At 51.1% G+C, this 13,104-nt stretch overlaps 3 protein-coding genes and 1 long non-coding RNA gene across 5 annotated transcripts; 2 read left to right on the top strand and 2 right to left on the bottom strand.

The window, feature by feature from the left end:
• Window positions 1-87: 87 nt before the first annotated feature.
• LOC105695694 lies at window positions 88-1,757 on the top strand. Its single transcript, XM_012417493.2, has 3 exons — window positions 88-219; window positions 288-455; window positions 1,426-1,757. The coding sequence occupies exons 1-3, from the start codon at window positions 171-173 to the stop codon at window positions 1,629-1,631; spliced, it is 423 nt and encodes a 140-aa protein (XP_012272916.1). The 5' UTR covers window positions 88-170; the 3' UTR covers window positions 1,632-1,757.
• LOC105695695 lies at window positions 684-3,409 on the bottom strand. 2 transcript variants are annotated; one of them, XR_001103658.2, is made up of 6 exons: window positions 3,338-3,409; window positions 2,882-3,040; window positions 2,774-2,810; window positions 2,546-2,681; window positions 1,400-1,621; window positions 684-1,328 (listed from the first exon to the last, which is right to left on the bottom strand). It is a non-coding gene; the product is annotated as an uncharacterized LOC105695695 (long non-coding RNA). The 2 variants fall into 2 exon arrangements; XR_001103657.2 differs by having other exon boundaries at window positions 2,882-3,349.
• Window positions 3,410-3,534: 125 nt separating this feature from the next.
• Window positions 3,535-7,519, top strand: LOC105695693. The gene is made up of 3 exons (XM_012417490.1): window positions 3,535-3,738; window positions 5,333-5,503; window positions 7,074-7,519. The coding sequence occupies exons 1-3, from the start codon at window positions 3,675-3,677 to the stop codon at window positions 7,313-7,315; spliced, it is 477 nt and encodes a 158-aa protein (XP_012272913.1). The 5' UTR covers window positions 3,535-3,674; the 3' UTR covers window positions 7,316-7,519.
• Window positions 7,520-7,640: 121 nt separating this feature from the next.
• LOC105695690 (protein spaetzle 3) lies at window positions 7,641-11,913 on the bottom strand. Its single transcript, XM_012417488.2, has 6 exons — window positions 10,605-11,913; window positions 9,224-9,479; window positions 8,707-8,831; window positions 8,324-8,626; window positions 8,085-8,210; window positions 7,641-8,015 (listed from the first exon to the last, which is right to left on the bottom strand). The coding sequence occupies exons 1-6, from the start codon at window positions 11,051-11,053 to the stop codon at window positions 7,808-7,810; spliced, it is 1,467 nt and encodes a 488-aa protein (XP_012272911.1). The 5' UTR covers window positions 11,054-11,913; the 3' UTR covers window positions 7,641-7,807.
• Window positions 11,914-13,104: the final 1,191 nt, after the last annotated feature.

The raw sequence follows: 13,104 nt of genomic DNA, 5'->3' as shown, positions 1-13,104 counted from the left end.
TATCGTTTCCCGCTCCTTACGTCTAAATGCAGGGCACTCTTCTCCGCGTAGATCTCGTTATCACCCGATAAGATAGTACCGCGCGGTGCACGGAGGTGGGCCGGGTCCGGAAACACCGTCTCAGCCTCGAGATCGTGATCGTCGCGATCGTCGCCATCCTCCACGTGGGCATGCCTCTCCTCCTGCTCTTCGTGGTCCTGGCTTCCCTAGGCGAGATCGGTGAGTAGAGGGGAGAAGCGTTCCCCGATGGTCCTGGGACGCTGATACGCCCCCGCTTGTGTCGACAGACCGCTACGTCGCCGTCGACGCCGGGGAAATCCGATGCTATCGGTGCAACCTCGATCTCGAGGATGGACCCAAGACCGAATGCAACGACCCCTACGCGCCCACCTCCGAGGACCTCCACGCGTGTCCCCAGGTCGGGAGCCACCTGTGCCTCAAGAGCCGCGTCTTCTGTGCGTATATGTTCACCGAGAGAGGTACTCGAAGAGCGTCAGGTAGCGTCAGGTAGCGAGAGGAACCACGTGGAGGTGTCCCGTGGATCGAGGCTCGTTCACCCGGTGCGATTTCAAACGCTCGTTAACATAGCGCCATATATTCTCCTCGCAAATGCGCGGTCTCACGAATAAAACGCGCGTTTTCTCGTAAATGGAACACAGCTAAGCCATTGTATTAACTGACAATGAGATGTAATGTCACCGTGCCATTGCGGGCATTTGAAAAACGCGCCTTGCGAACGGGGCCTCTAGGAGCGAGACGGCACTCCGCGCTTATTTCACTCCTACGAATTTTCTAAAGCGGCACGCTAAAAGAGCCTTCGGCCCGATATTTAGCGAGATTTCTCTCCGGGATGTCTCACGAGGAGCATATCGCGGTTTCTGTAACGTCGCAACCCGCGATCCAGGGTCCGAGATGTCTCGGAAGAAGAGAGATCCTCGTCTCGAAAAGCACCGTTTCAAGGTACAACGGAACCAAGAGAAAGCTCGAACGAATCAACCGTGTATTATTGTAATAAGGATCGACTACGAATAAGTAGTAGCTTTTATAAGCGTTTCTCGCTATTTAGCCATGTGTAGTACCGAATTAGCTGGCATACCGTTCAACTGAAAAGTGCCTAAAGGTGTCCAGAGAGGAAATGTTCATTCGTGCGCTAGCAATTCGTGCAGATAATACAATGCGTTACGCATCGTGTATGTTTGCATTACCTTATTTCCGACGTAGTTTCTCACTAGTAGACTCTCGTCCCGTTTCGTTGGATTCGTGACATTTCGTGTGCTCCTTCTCCACTTGTTCCCGTTGGACTTTCGGCAACTTAAGAGCCGAGCGAGCTGAAAGTTACACCACGATGAAAGTATAGAAAAATCGAAACAAACGCGGTTGCCAGAAAACTAAGACGTACCTTTTTCTTTCCTCGTCTTCGAGCAGACAGGAACGTCCTGACGACCGTGAGGGGATGCGTCCCGGCGTCCAGGGCCGCAAACTACTGCCACTTCCGGGAACGCTTTCCGGAAGCCGAGGTCGAGTGCTTCTTCTGCGGAGGGGACGCCTGCAACGGCTCGCCGGATGCCTCCGTCGTTCCAGCCATTCCTGCGATTTCGATGATTTTTCTGGCGATCCTCTCCTACCGGTAGAAACATCGTAACAATACATATACATACAATAAACTTCTCGGGGGTCGATCGCTCCTACCGGAAGGAAGTAAAGCTAGAATCTCTCCCTCTAAGAGGAAATAAATCACACAAATGAACAAGCTTAAACGTACCTCGTTCGATGAGTGTCCTTCGATTCCTCCTCGGGCCCAATTTTTGAGTTCATACTATCAACATTCGCGTGCGGAATTGACGATTTCATCCAAGACTTCGAAATGGTGACCAATGAACGCGACAGTGTGAGGTTTTTCATGGGAATATATTTCTATGCGAAGGAAATATGAATGAACTCGAAAGTCGGATCCCTGTCGCGATTTTACCACCGCCAGAAGTCGTCAAAACGTCATAATTCGAGGATCGATCTCTCCCTCTAAGAGGAAATAAATCACACAAATGAACAAGCTTAAACGTACCTCGTTCGATGAGTGTCCTTCGATTCCTCCTCGGGCCCAATTTTTGAGTTCATACTATCAACATTCGCGTGCGGAATTGACGATTTCATCCAAAACTTAAATGTTGACCAATGAACGCGACCTCGCGACAATGCGAGGTTTTTCATGGTAATGTATTTCTATGCGAAGAATATCCGAATGAGGTCCCTATCACGATTTTACCACCGCCAGAAGTCCGAGTCTTGCGGAGGAACGAGGTCAAACCCACCGAGTCAATTTGGTTACGTCGCCGGGGTCAAATGCATCCGCGACCTCGCCGCGACTCGGCCGCGACTCGACCGCACCCGTTTCCCCTAACGAGCCGGAGGCCTTACTAAGCGTTGCCCTTACCATCCGAAGAGCCCGACGTCGTGACCGCAGCTCGGACACTCCGGCTACCCAGAAACTCGAGGGCTCCTAGAGTGGCTACCGCCCACCTACGAATTAAGCGAGGATTAAACTTACGTGTCTAATTGTTCGCACTTAAATGCCCGCACGAGGAAGCCGAGCTCCTCAGCGACGTCGCGGACCTCCGTCGAGGGTCCGATTCTTCCGATCCGTCCCCTCCGACATCCTGCCGAGCTCGATCGACAAGGATCATCTGCACGGAAGAGTAATTATGAAAAAAGAGTTTCTTACAAGGAACGATATTTTCTATACAGATTCGGAGGGGTATTTACGATTGGTACATACATGGTACGGTTTGTCCACACGACCACTCTCCAACGATCTAGAATAAAAAGAGTGCAAGATCAAGAGCCAACCGAAGAGAGGACGAAAGTCAAGGAGGGCCTTGCTTACCGTGCGGTTTATAATGACTCTGTTTACAGCTTAATTGGCCATTTCCTTTTTCTCTAGGGCGATGTTTAAGGATGACCGAGAAGTCAACGACGATCGGAGAAACGGGGATCCACTGTAGGTCTGCTATTCCGATTTCTATTTCTCCTGGAAAATTTCCGGCTACACTTAAACAGAAAATGTACTCATTAAGCTCCAATATTTGGTACAGTTTCTTTCTTCTTTTTTTTTTTTTTAATTAAAATTGGTAATAATCCCTGTCTCTTCTCGATAGCGGTGACTCCATTGAATTTATTTTACCATATTCAAGGTGCGTTATTCCCGGAATCTTCCTAACCGCGGCCGTAAGCGGACATAATTACCCGTATGATGCACGACAATGAGTAATCAGTCGAGAAGACTGGAAGGAATGAGATAAAAAATACATCCTCCCCTCATCTATATCAATTTTTTACTCACTCGATCGAGTCTTGGCCGCGCAATTTGTCCGCTGGATCCCATCGCATTACTCACGGAGGCAACGTAATTGCAATCGTAATCACGCGTGTATACTTAAGGATGCGCTCTCGAATCGTCTGGCTTCTACACGCTCTCAAGAGTGGGGTTATGTTCGCCGCCTCCGCCACCTCCGCCGCTGCCGCCGGGCTCGAGCATAACGCTATAATAGTCTATGTCATCGAAAGAAGCTGGGAGAATACGCGCCCGAGCTCACGGAGCTCCACGGACCTCCGAAAAGAAGTTTCTTACGGTTTTGTGCGGAAAAATCTCCAGGACAACCTGAAAAAAACACGCCGAAATGGCGCGAGGGGACGCGGCCTGGACGCTCGCCATTTTGGTTCTCGCAGCCTTAGCCACGAGGGGTAAGCCCATCTACTTTTCTAACGAATTATCATTTCTTCTTCTTCTTTTTATTTTGGTTTTTCGACTCGGGTTAGTTTCCCTTTAATCTGTAACTGCAAAACATACTGTAATGTTATGGCTTACCGACGTGTATACCCGAGGAACGCAGTTAACAGGTTAAGGGGTTGTATGCAGTTGTCATACACGAAGTTGAGGAATTTTCTTTCGTAACTAAAATGGATATATTAAGCCAATACAGAGCGTGATTTCGTGGTACAATTATTGAACTTAATGCATCATGTTTCTTTGTCGGGATGTATTTAAAAATTGCCAAGGTACAGCAATTCTCTGAAAAGGTCTTTTTTCTTCTCGCGGTGACCAGGGTATCTCAAAATGTATTTCACCGATCAGCTTTTTTATTCATTTTTAGGGCTCATTCTACACATGGAGGAATACCGAATGAATGAAGGATTCTTTTTCCTCTTCCATGAAAACTTGCAGTTTTGTTAAGGAAAAACGAAAATGCCATGTCGAAAATATCGAACCTCGCGCCATTTTCTTCTAATCACTACTCAGGCGCATAAAATACACATACAATTTGCACGCAGCATTTTTTCTTCGCCCTGAAACAAATACCTGCACTATTAACGTAAATCTCCATAAATACACATACACAGTTAGATCCCATCAAACAAGACTCCGTAACAATATAATCATTGGAAATTTCTTTCCCGACATTTAATGTATAATATATCGTATTACGTATTGTTGATAATTTTTTAATAATATATTAAGAGAATGCTGGCAAATTTTTAACGATTTTATGGAATGGTAATAATTCGACGTAATATATCGTTTATTTCAATTATACGCCGCTGTGATAACAGACTAAAATTGCATGTCGTAATTGCAAACTGCTGTTGGGTATCGTACCCTTTTCGGGGAGTAGCGTCTATTTCACACCTCTTGTCATAATGTTTAATACCATTTTCGCCCAGTGCGTCGATACATCGCGTCGTCGAGATCTTTAAAACCAATTTGCAAATGAGTTTCCTAGAAGTGCCAACTTCGTTGAATTTTTAACTCCTCCTTTAGACATATAGACATATAGACGCACCTCGCTGCGGTACGTTTTGTATGACCAACTCGTAAATATACTCCGGTGCGATGAGATATCGCGTCTATTTTTAAAAATGACACTCCGCGTTCCCCATCGAGGTTAATCCGCTAATTCTTTCCATATCGTGGTCCTTGGGTGTAATAATCTCCCTTTCAACTTCCGAGTACAAAAGGGTTTCGGAAAAAAATAGAATTACCCTTTCCGAGGGTCACTCCGATATATGAAATGCTATTACTCGATAAATTCCGCCAAAAGCTCTCGTTCTCTTTCCATATATATGGATTTTCCAATTAAAAAAAATACGTATATGTGTTCTTGATAAGGCGGTCCTTTCAACTTAATTTCCTCCACATTTTTTTTTTCGGATTGCGGCTATGGGATAAGAAGTTCAACCATTACGGATATTGATGAATCAGGGAATCATTAAATTCTGGCAAAAACTACGACGTTTCCTTTCGCCTAACTCGAGACTATATCGTATCCTCCGTGACCAGGTTCGAGTTTACGATGCTGGCAGTGCTCTTCGGACATGAACTCCGTTTGCGGAGACCCAATGAACAACACGGAACACCACAGTCTGTTCCATACCCGGGACTGCGAAACGACCTTCGCCCAGCACCCCTACCCTTACGAAAAAGCAGTGTGTCGCAAGATCGTGCAGCGAGGTGAGTACAAGGTTTCTAAAGCCATCGATTATCTTCCGAGTGGTATAAAATGATGCGCGTGAGCGACCCCAATTTCTACAATGAAAGGAAATTACATCGAAGTTACATTAGAAGGTCGAAATTTGTCAGCGCAGTGCGAACGAACGAGGGAGGGGTCGGATCGATAGGAAACTCGCAACGCCCCTGGGAACGATTACGGTGGGAAAATCGATAAAATTTCGGAAATAAACGGCGTCAAAAACTCTTATCAGGAGATAATAAAGATATTAATATCGGGTTTTGGCGTTAGTTACCAGTCTTTTTTATGAGCGCCTAGAGTCGCACCTAGCTCGACGATTCTGTCGGTGTGATAAAAAAACTCGTAAAGCCTTTAAGAACGATTACAGCGGAAAATCCGATAAAATGTTGAAAATAAAGAATATCGAACTCCTACCAGGATATGTAAAAAAAAATATTTATATCGGGTTTTCGCATTATTTGCCACTTCTAGGACGAGCGCCCCAGAGTCGCACCCAGCTCGACGATTCTGTTGGTACGATAAAAATCTCGTAAACCCTTTAATAACGATTCCAGCGGAAAATTCGATAAAATGTTGAGAATAAAGAACATCGAACTCCTACCAGGATATGTAAAAAAAAATATTTATATCGGGTTTTCGCATTAATTTCCGCTTCTCGGACGAGCGCCCCAGAGTCGCACCTAGCCGACCTTACGATAATTACCGAACGCGAGAGCACGGAAGGTCAGGCCGCGCCCGCCTATGGAAAAACGCACGTTCGCGGTTACGTACGCAGTTCCGTCCGCGATTTGCGACGCCACCGGCTCTTCCGGAACCTTGGACGCGAGTTTACGTAAGTCGCGCCTCGGTGCACTATTTCCCCGGGCGGCACGGTATTCGTCATCGATCAAATCGCGTGATACCCGGGGACGCGTTCGCCGCGAAATTAATTACCGGCTCGAGGCTAAGAGCGTTCCCTGGGGCCGCATAGTCGAATCTGCCATACCGACCGAGGGCGCCCGAAAAGACGACCCGAGCGCGGTAGAGTGGGAATTTAAATCCGGCGCATCTTGCGACAGGTCGTACCATCGTCCATAATACGCCGCTAGGAACGGACCGGCCTTTAGAAAGTCGTCGAATTTGACTTTCTACGCTTTCATCGGCGCGCATCGGTTCGCAAATCCGAGATTAAACGACCGGGTAGTTTCCCAACCGGATGTCGCCGAGCGTCATTAGACACATTCGAAAGGAATCGACGGAGGAATCGGCCCCGAGATTAAATGATATTTAGGGCCGGTTTCGAAACCGCCGTCTCGATAACGAGGGAACCTTGCGTTGCGTCAATCCTGGTGCGTCCAATTAAAACAACCGTGGCGAAACTGGTCCCGGTGGACACGCTTTACGAGGGTAAGGATACTCGGCGGCCACGTGCGTCCGACATGCGGCCGAGCCGCGGCGGACGTCTCGCATCGGCGCGCGCGTCACGCTCCGGGGAGTTCCCTGGAACGTTTATAACAATTGCATCGCGTTTCAGGCGACAGTTTTACAAGACAACGAGTCTTTTCTTTCCAGTACACGGAGAACGCGTCATCGTGAGAGCCTGTGCGATTCCAAACCCTGACGAGAGGGACATCGTCGACGGGCCCTGCACGCCGGTCGTGTCGGCCAGCTACATCACGATAGAGTCCTGTCACATCTGCCGAACGGATCTCTGCAATTCGGCGACCAGCTTGTCCGGATTATCCGCCAAGGGATTACTAGGATTCGCCGCGATCGGCCTGATCCTCGCGAGCGCGGCCACGACGACGAGGTAGACCGGCCCGGTCGGACCCTTCGCCGCCGACCCTCCTATAAAACTTAACGCAAGAAACCTAGTTCACCGGGAATCCGTCCACGGCGCGTAGGGTATGCGCAAAAGCTACGTTCGCATCGGGGTACACCTTGCGAAATGAATAACGCCTCTGAGATGTTTCTTCACCAGGTTCCAGGATTAAATCAGAATCCGATTTACTAACCCACGAAGGAGTCTTCGGGTGACCTTAACCAATCGTCGAATCCCCTTAAGAGTACTATCCTAGACGAGCACGGTAGCACGGGGACTGAGAAAATGAAGGGAAAACGCATTTAGCGGCAAGAACGTTGACTTTATTTCTGCTCGGTGTAGTTCCCTTCATTTTCGGCGCGTCCGGTCTCGGTCCGCGGCCCGGATTCCGGATCCGGATTACAGGGAACGCGCGGTCGCTTTCCGCTGGCACCGTCTCCTGGCACAGGAGAACTCTAACGTCCAGGTGGAGCTGAGACCCTGCTCAGGGATTGCTCTTGTATGTGGAGGAGCTGGATGTCGCGAACTTGCCGCTGGTGGGTTCGCATCTGCAGACGCAGCAGGAGGGGAAGAGGAACCAGTCCATGAAGATGCCTTTGCAGTCGTTGTCGGGGTCGTAGGCCAGCAGTCGGTGCCACTTGTACTTCTGCTCGCACCCGCAGTCACCGTTGCACCGATTGGTCTGCGTCTTCCTGCGAATTGGTTCCACATCCGATTAGACAAATCCCAGGGTCCACCACCCACTCTGTCGCAAAACTCACGAGCACACTTCCTGATGAATGGCCTGCTCGAAATGCTGGGTGTTCACGATGGCCCTGATCTTGCCGGCGCTGTTGCTGGCCCAATAGGGAGTGACGATCTCCACCTTGGATTCGCAGGCGTCGACCCTGAAAATCCATAACCACCTCTGAGGCTCGAATTTGGTCGCGCCATGATTTACTAATTTACCGATTTACTAATCTACTAATCTACCAATCTACTTGTCCACCAAAGTACGTACCTGCCCGTCCGCTTCGCGTTGGCGGAGTTGGGCCCGTTGGCCGGGGTTGGTCCACTTCCATGGGCCTGTCTGGTCGACCTCCCGTGTCCAAAGTAGGAATCCCCGCTCCCCTGGTGACCTCTCCCCGACCCGGGACCACCGTCAGGGAGGTCGTGCTTCGAAGGCCCCGACGACGAGTCCCTGCGACGGCGACTCGCCCCAGGGTCGCGAGGAGGTGGCGGTTCCCCTTCGCTCATTTCGAAGTCCCCGTACATCCTGCGCATCAGGGCCTTGTTCTCGTCGATGAACCTCTCTATCCGTTCTCTGGAACCAACGGAAGGAACGATTCTTTAATTCCTACCGAACCGTTCCGATTTAGGAAGGCATCCGGTCTCTCTACTGACATGGGGTAGGTGTTCCCAGCGGTCGGACAGAACAGCTGGTGGTACCTCTTGATGCAGGGCGCCCCTCTGACCAGGTCGCCCCTGAGCTCGACCCCCAGCGCCACGGAAAGGGCTGTCCATAGGATCTACGAGAAGGGGCAAGAAATTATCTCTCGGTGTCCCAGGGTGCGTGGGCGGGTGCGTGCGCGCGCCTGACCGATCGGGTCCGCATACCACGGCGATAGCCGAGGTCAACGATATAAATCATCGGCTCGGGCGTGTCACCGAGCACGGGCCAAGCTTCGGTGCTCGGTATACGTGAGCACGACGCGTTACGGTTATCGAGACTTAATCTGTACCAGAGCGCGTTGCACTCCTTTCGACGCGCTGCCCAAGTCTGACACACCCTGGGCCCGACTCGAACCGCCTTACCGCTTTTACGACCTGGCCGTTATTATGCCGTCATTTTACAGGTATTTCCCGGTAGCGACCCGAGAGCCGTTCCTACTTTCGCGTGTCCGAGGTTTCCCCGACTCACTGGGATCTGGACGAAGGTCCCATTGTTGAGCTGGGGATAGGAGAAAAGCGGCACCACGGGCACCGTGCCGTTCTTTAGGAATATGGGACCCTGGATAGGGGTCACGTGGGCACCCCTTGGCACCCCTCGGTTGTTGTCCTCGAGGTAGTCCTCGAACTCAGCGTCGCCTTCCCCGTCGGCGTCGTAGTCGAGGACGGCGTGCACCGACGTCTTGGCGTCGGGTCCGCCGTACCCGGCACCGTTGACCCGGGTGTACCTGAAAGACGATGATATTTAAAATACCTATATTTCGCCTCTTACATTGTAGAAACTACCTCGACGATCGATTAACAAATCCCGGGGACTTTTCAAGGATTCCTCGGGGACTTCTCGCCGGCATGGGAGTTCCGCGCCACGGCGAAATCCCCGAAGGTGGGAATAATCGTCCCGGCACTTTCTCCGGGGGGATTCCCTCCGTTGCGGAATATTTCGGTGAAACTGCACTCGACTTTATGTCATCTATGTGCAGTTTCACCGAATCCCGTTTTCACGGGTTACACGGTGTTACACCTTGCGTCGAGGCTACCTCGCCGTTAATGACAACTTACTTACACTCGTCCGTTGCGCAACTGGCCAAACATACTTTAAGGTCGAATTTCAGACGACGGTCTAAAAAACCACGACATTTATTCCTCGCCACCCTGGCCAGCCTACCTCGACTATTGACATTGACCATTGCCCGTCGATTTTCCGATACATTAATGAACAATCGCCCGAGGAAGAACGTCCTCCGCTAATTGGTCGCTCTCTGGAATTCTCGATCGGTACCTAACATCCAAAAATTTCCTACGCGTATTTCCCCGTACAATGATAACGAAGATAATACTAACGAGCGCCTGCATCGAGGTAAAATTAATTCCGAAATAGGCGGTAGTCCGTAAAAGAAATTCGACGCCCACCCTGAGAGAGAAAAAGAAAAAGAAATACCACCGAACCAAAGGAATACTTTGTCAGTTCAATGAATCATTAGATTCGATTGGAATAAACTGGAATAAACCGAATGGAACGTTTCCTCGAAATTCCGACGATTTATTCGAATTTATTTCAGCGATTCCCGAATTAACGAGAAATACCTCTTCGGTTCGATAAGTCTCTTCCTCGGTGCCTCTGCAAAAATTGATAACAACTTTACAAATCGTGCCTGTATATCATCCTTCTCAGGGATACGCGTCTATTTCCCGGCTCGTTTGATAACAATTGTTACTATTCTCTCTGGATGTGCCCAATATACATGTACCCCCGGAAACATGAATTAAACGCATCTCGAAGCAATTTTGTCTACTGCATGAGATACAGCCTAAGCTCGAAGGAAAAGGGAAGGCATCGTCCGGAATGCGCTCACCCATCGGGTCTCCCGGGGTAGTCGTCGCGGGGGGTCTCGACGGCCCTCTGTTGCTGCTGCAACTGCTGCAGCGGTTGCTGCGTCTGTTGCTGCGGATGAAGCTGTTCCCGCGGTGGCAGGGGCTCCCGGAAACGATCGGGCTGCCGGCGAGGCTGAGTCCTCTCGAAGTCCCCGGAACCGAGTCCCGGGGGAAACCGCGTCTCCGTTCTCGCGGAAGAGGCCTGAGGAAGAGGCCTCGCTCGGTGAGCCTGCCTCTGCCTGTAATAAGCCGGGGCGGAATAGGGCCGACTGTCGTAGGACTCCTCGTCGTTGCCCTCGTCGTCGTAGGCCAGGGGGGCCGAGCGCCCCGGGTCGGGGCTCGGGCCGAAGGCTTCCGGCGCTCGGTGGCTCTGGAACAGGAACGGGGACGGAGTGGCCTGATACGGCAGGCTGAAGTTGGCCAGCGCCATGTCGGGGTCCTCTCGGTGCTAGAAGAGCGTCGGCGGGGCCCTCGCGTCTCCGCCGGGGTCGGAGAGAGTCATCGCTCTCTCCCTCGCCGGGCCTCGCTGTCCCCTCCCGGCGACGCCTCGCCTCCCTCTCGAGGGACGACCCCCGGACGGCGGGGACGGTCTCGACGACGCGACCGACCGGACCGATTGGCGCCACTCGGTAACCTTCGGATCGGCGAGAGCAGCGAAAGCTGTCCGATATGTCGCGAGCGCGCCGCTCGCCCGGTGAACGTCGACTGACGGGCCCGGCCTCCTCGAGAAGGGGATAAATGACCGTTGCCGAGACCCCGGCTTCGGAGGAACGGCGGTTCCCGCTCTTGCCTCTCTTTGTCGGGGCCGCGCGCCCCACTCGCGCCCGCGCCCGGGCCCCGGCGCGTCGCTCCACGCGGAGAGAGTAACGCGGCCGATTGCGCCGCCTCGAGAAAGGCGAGCGCGTCACCCGAGCCAGACGCTCTCCGTCCCTTCGCGTCCGCTTCCTCTCGCTTCCTCTCGCTTCTTCTCGCTTCTTCTTTTCCGGGACGCGCGACGTCCGCAGGACTCGACTCCCCACCTCCCCCTCGGCGTGCCGCTCCTTTTATCTGGCCCACGCACGGCAGGCTCGGACCCTCCTTTCCGGCACGAGATTCGGGTACCTACAGGCGTCGGAAAACGCATCTCTGCCGTTAAGGTAACATATAAGTACCCAAAAAGTTAACATATTTATCAACCAAACTGGGTCCACCGAACTATCCGAAACTCTAACACGCGATTATGGAGGCTCTAAGAACGCGCTGCTTGTGGAATTTCATTTTGTCTAAAAAAAAGAAAAATGATGCATTTATCTCAGACAAAAACCAAAAGAAGATATTTCCTTTTTGAAAAATGATATTTAATGTGAAGTTTCCAATAATTCGGTGCACTCGGTTTAAAGGAAAGGTTTATAAATATTTTCGCTTTTTGGTATGTACACTGGGAGACATCAATGCCCTCCCATTCTGCACAGGCGATGCCGTATCTGCAAGGGAGACATTCATGTCCGCCATTGTACATATATCACCTTAAGGATCTGCATGTTCGATTTTCAGCCGTCCTGGGTATGTTGGACGTATTTTTTTTAACTCTGGGCAAGACCTCCGTCGAGGTACGAGATGCGTTTTCCTGAAGTAGAGGCGGAAGTCGTGGGGAAATGTCCGCAGGGCTTTTTACGCCGATCATGGTTGTCCATGGACGAAGGGTACCGGTCGATCGGAACTAAATGGCCGAAACTAATCGTGGTCTACGTGTCCAATTGGACGAGGTCGGGTCTTAGAGCTAAACGCGGCTACCCTGCGGTTTAAAGTTGCGGCTTCCGCGGCGGATCCTTTTCTTTCGACGGTAATTGCGTTAACGAAATGCCGGGTGCTAATCACCGTCGTTACGTTTAATGGCACCCTCGGCCTCTCGACGATCTCAGGTGTGAATTATGGAGCACCGCTTTGCGGAACCGCTACCTGGGTTCTTCGTGGCTTGCGTGCTCCGTCCCTCTTCTCGCCTTCGAACTCGACGACGATTCCTCTTCTTGTTATCTGCAAAGTAATACAAAAATTAATCACCAAATTGCCTACCGGATGACTTTCTACCTTAACCGTCGGTACCGCGTGAAAGCATCGCTCCTCGTTTCGGCGCCTTTCGACCAAAATTACGGCAATAAACCGCCATTACGAGCGGGACGTTACCTCCGGGAGTATCCGCCGCGTTTTCAGGTGTGAATTGCTCGGTATTACGTTTTATCGCCACTTCCTTATTAGCCGTGGTTCCGCGACTCGGTGAAAATCGAACGAGCACGAGAAACCTTTGGGCGAGGCGCTCTCGTTTGTGTCCGGAATCCGGCCGAGTTGAGTCAAGTGGAGGAAAGTGAAAAAGAGAAGTTTCAACAGTTTAACGTCGGGCACCACCCCAATAATGGGTGTGCACTTCAAAAGAAAAGAAAAAAAAAAGAAGTTAAGTCAAGCCGAGAAAAGCGGACAGGAGGGTTTTACCCAGAAAAAGAGTCA

Source organism: Orussus abietinus, unplaced genomic scaffold (assembly GCF_000612105.2).
Source record: "Orussus abietinus isolate OABI.00-Male unplaced genomic scaffold, Oabi_2.0 scaffold4, whole genome shotgun sequence".
In the NCBI taxonomy this organism is placed as follows: Eukaryota; Metazoa; Arthropoda; class Insecta; order Hymenoptera; family Orussidae; genus Orussus; species Orussus abietinus.
Note: the sequence above shows the minus strand (reverse complement) of the source record. Positions and strands in the feature narration are given on the sequence as shown.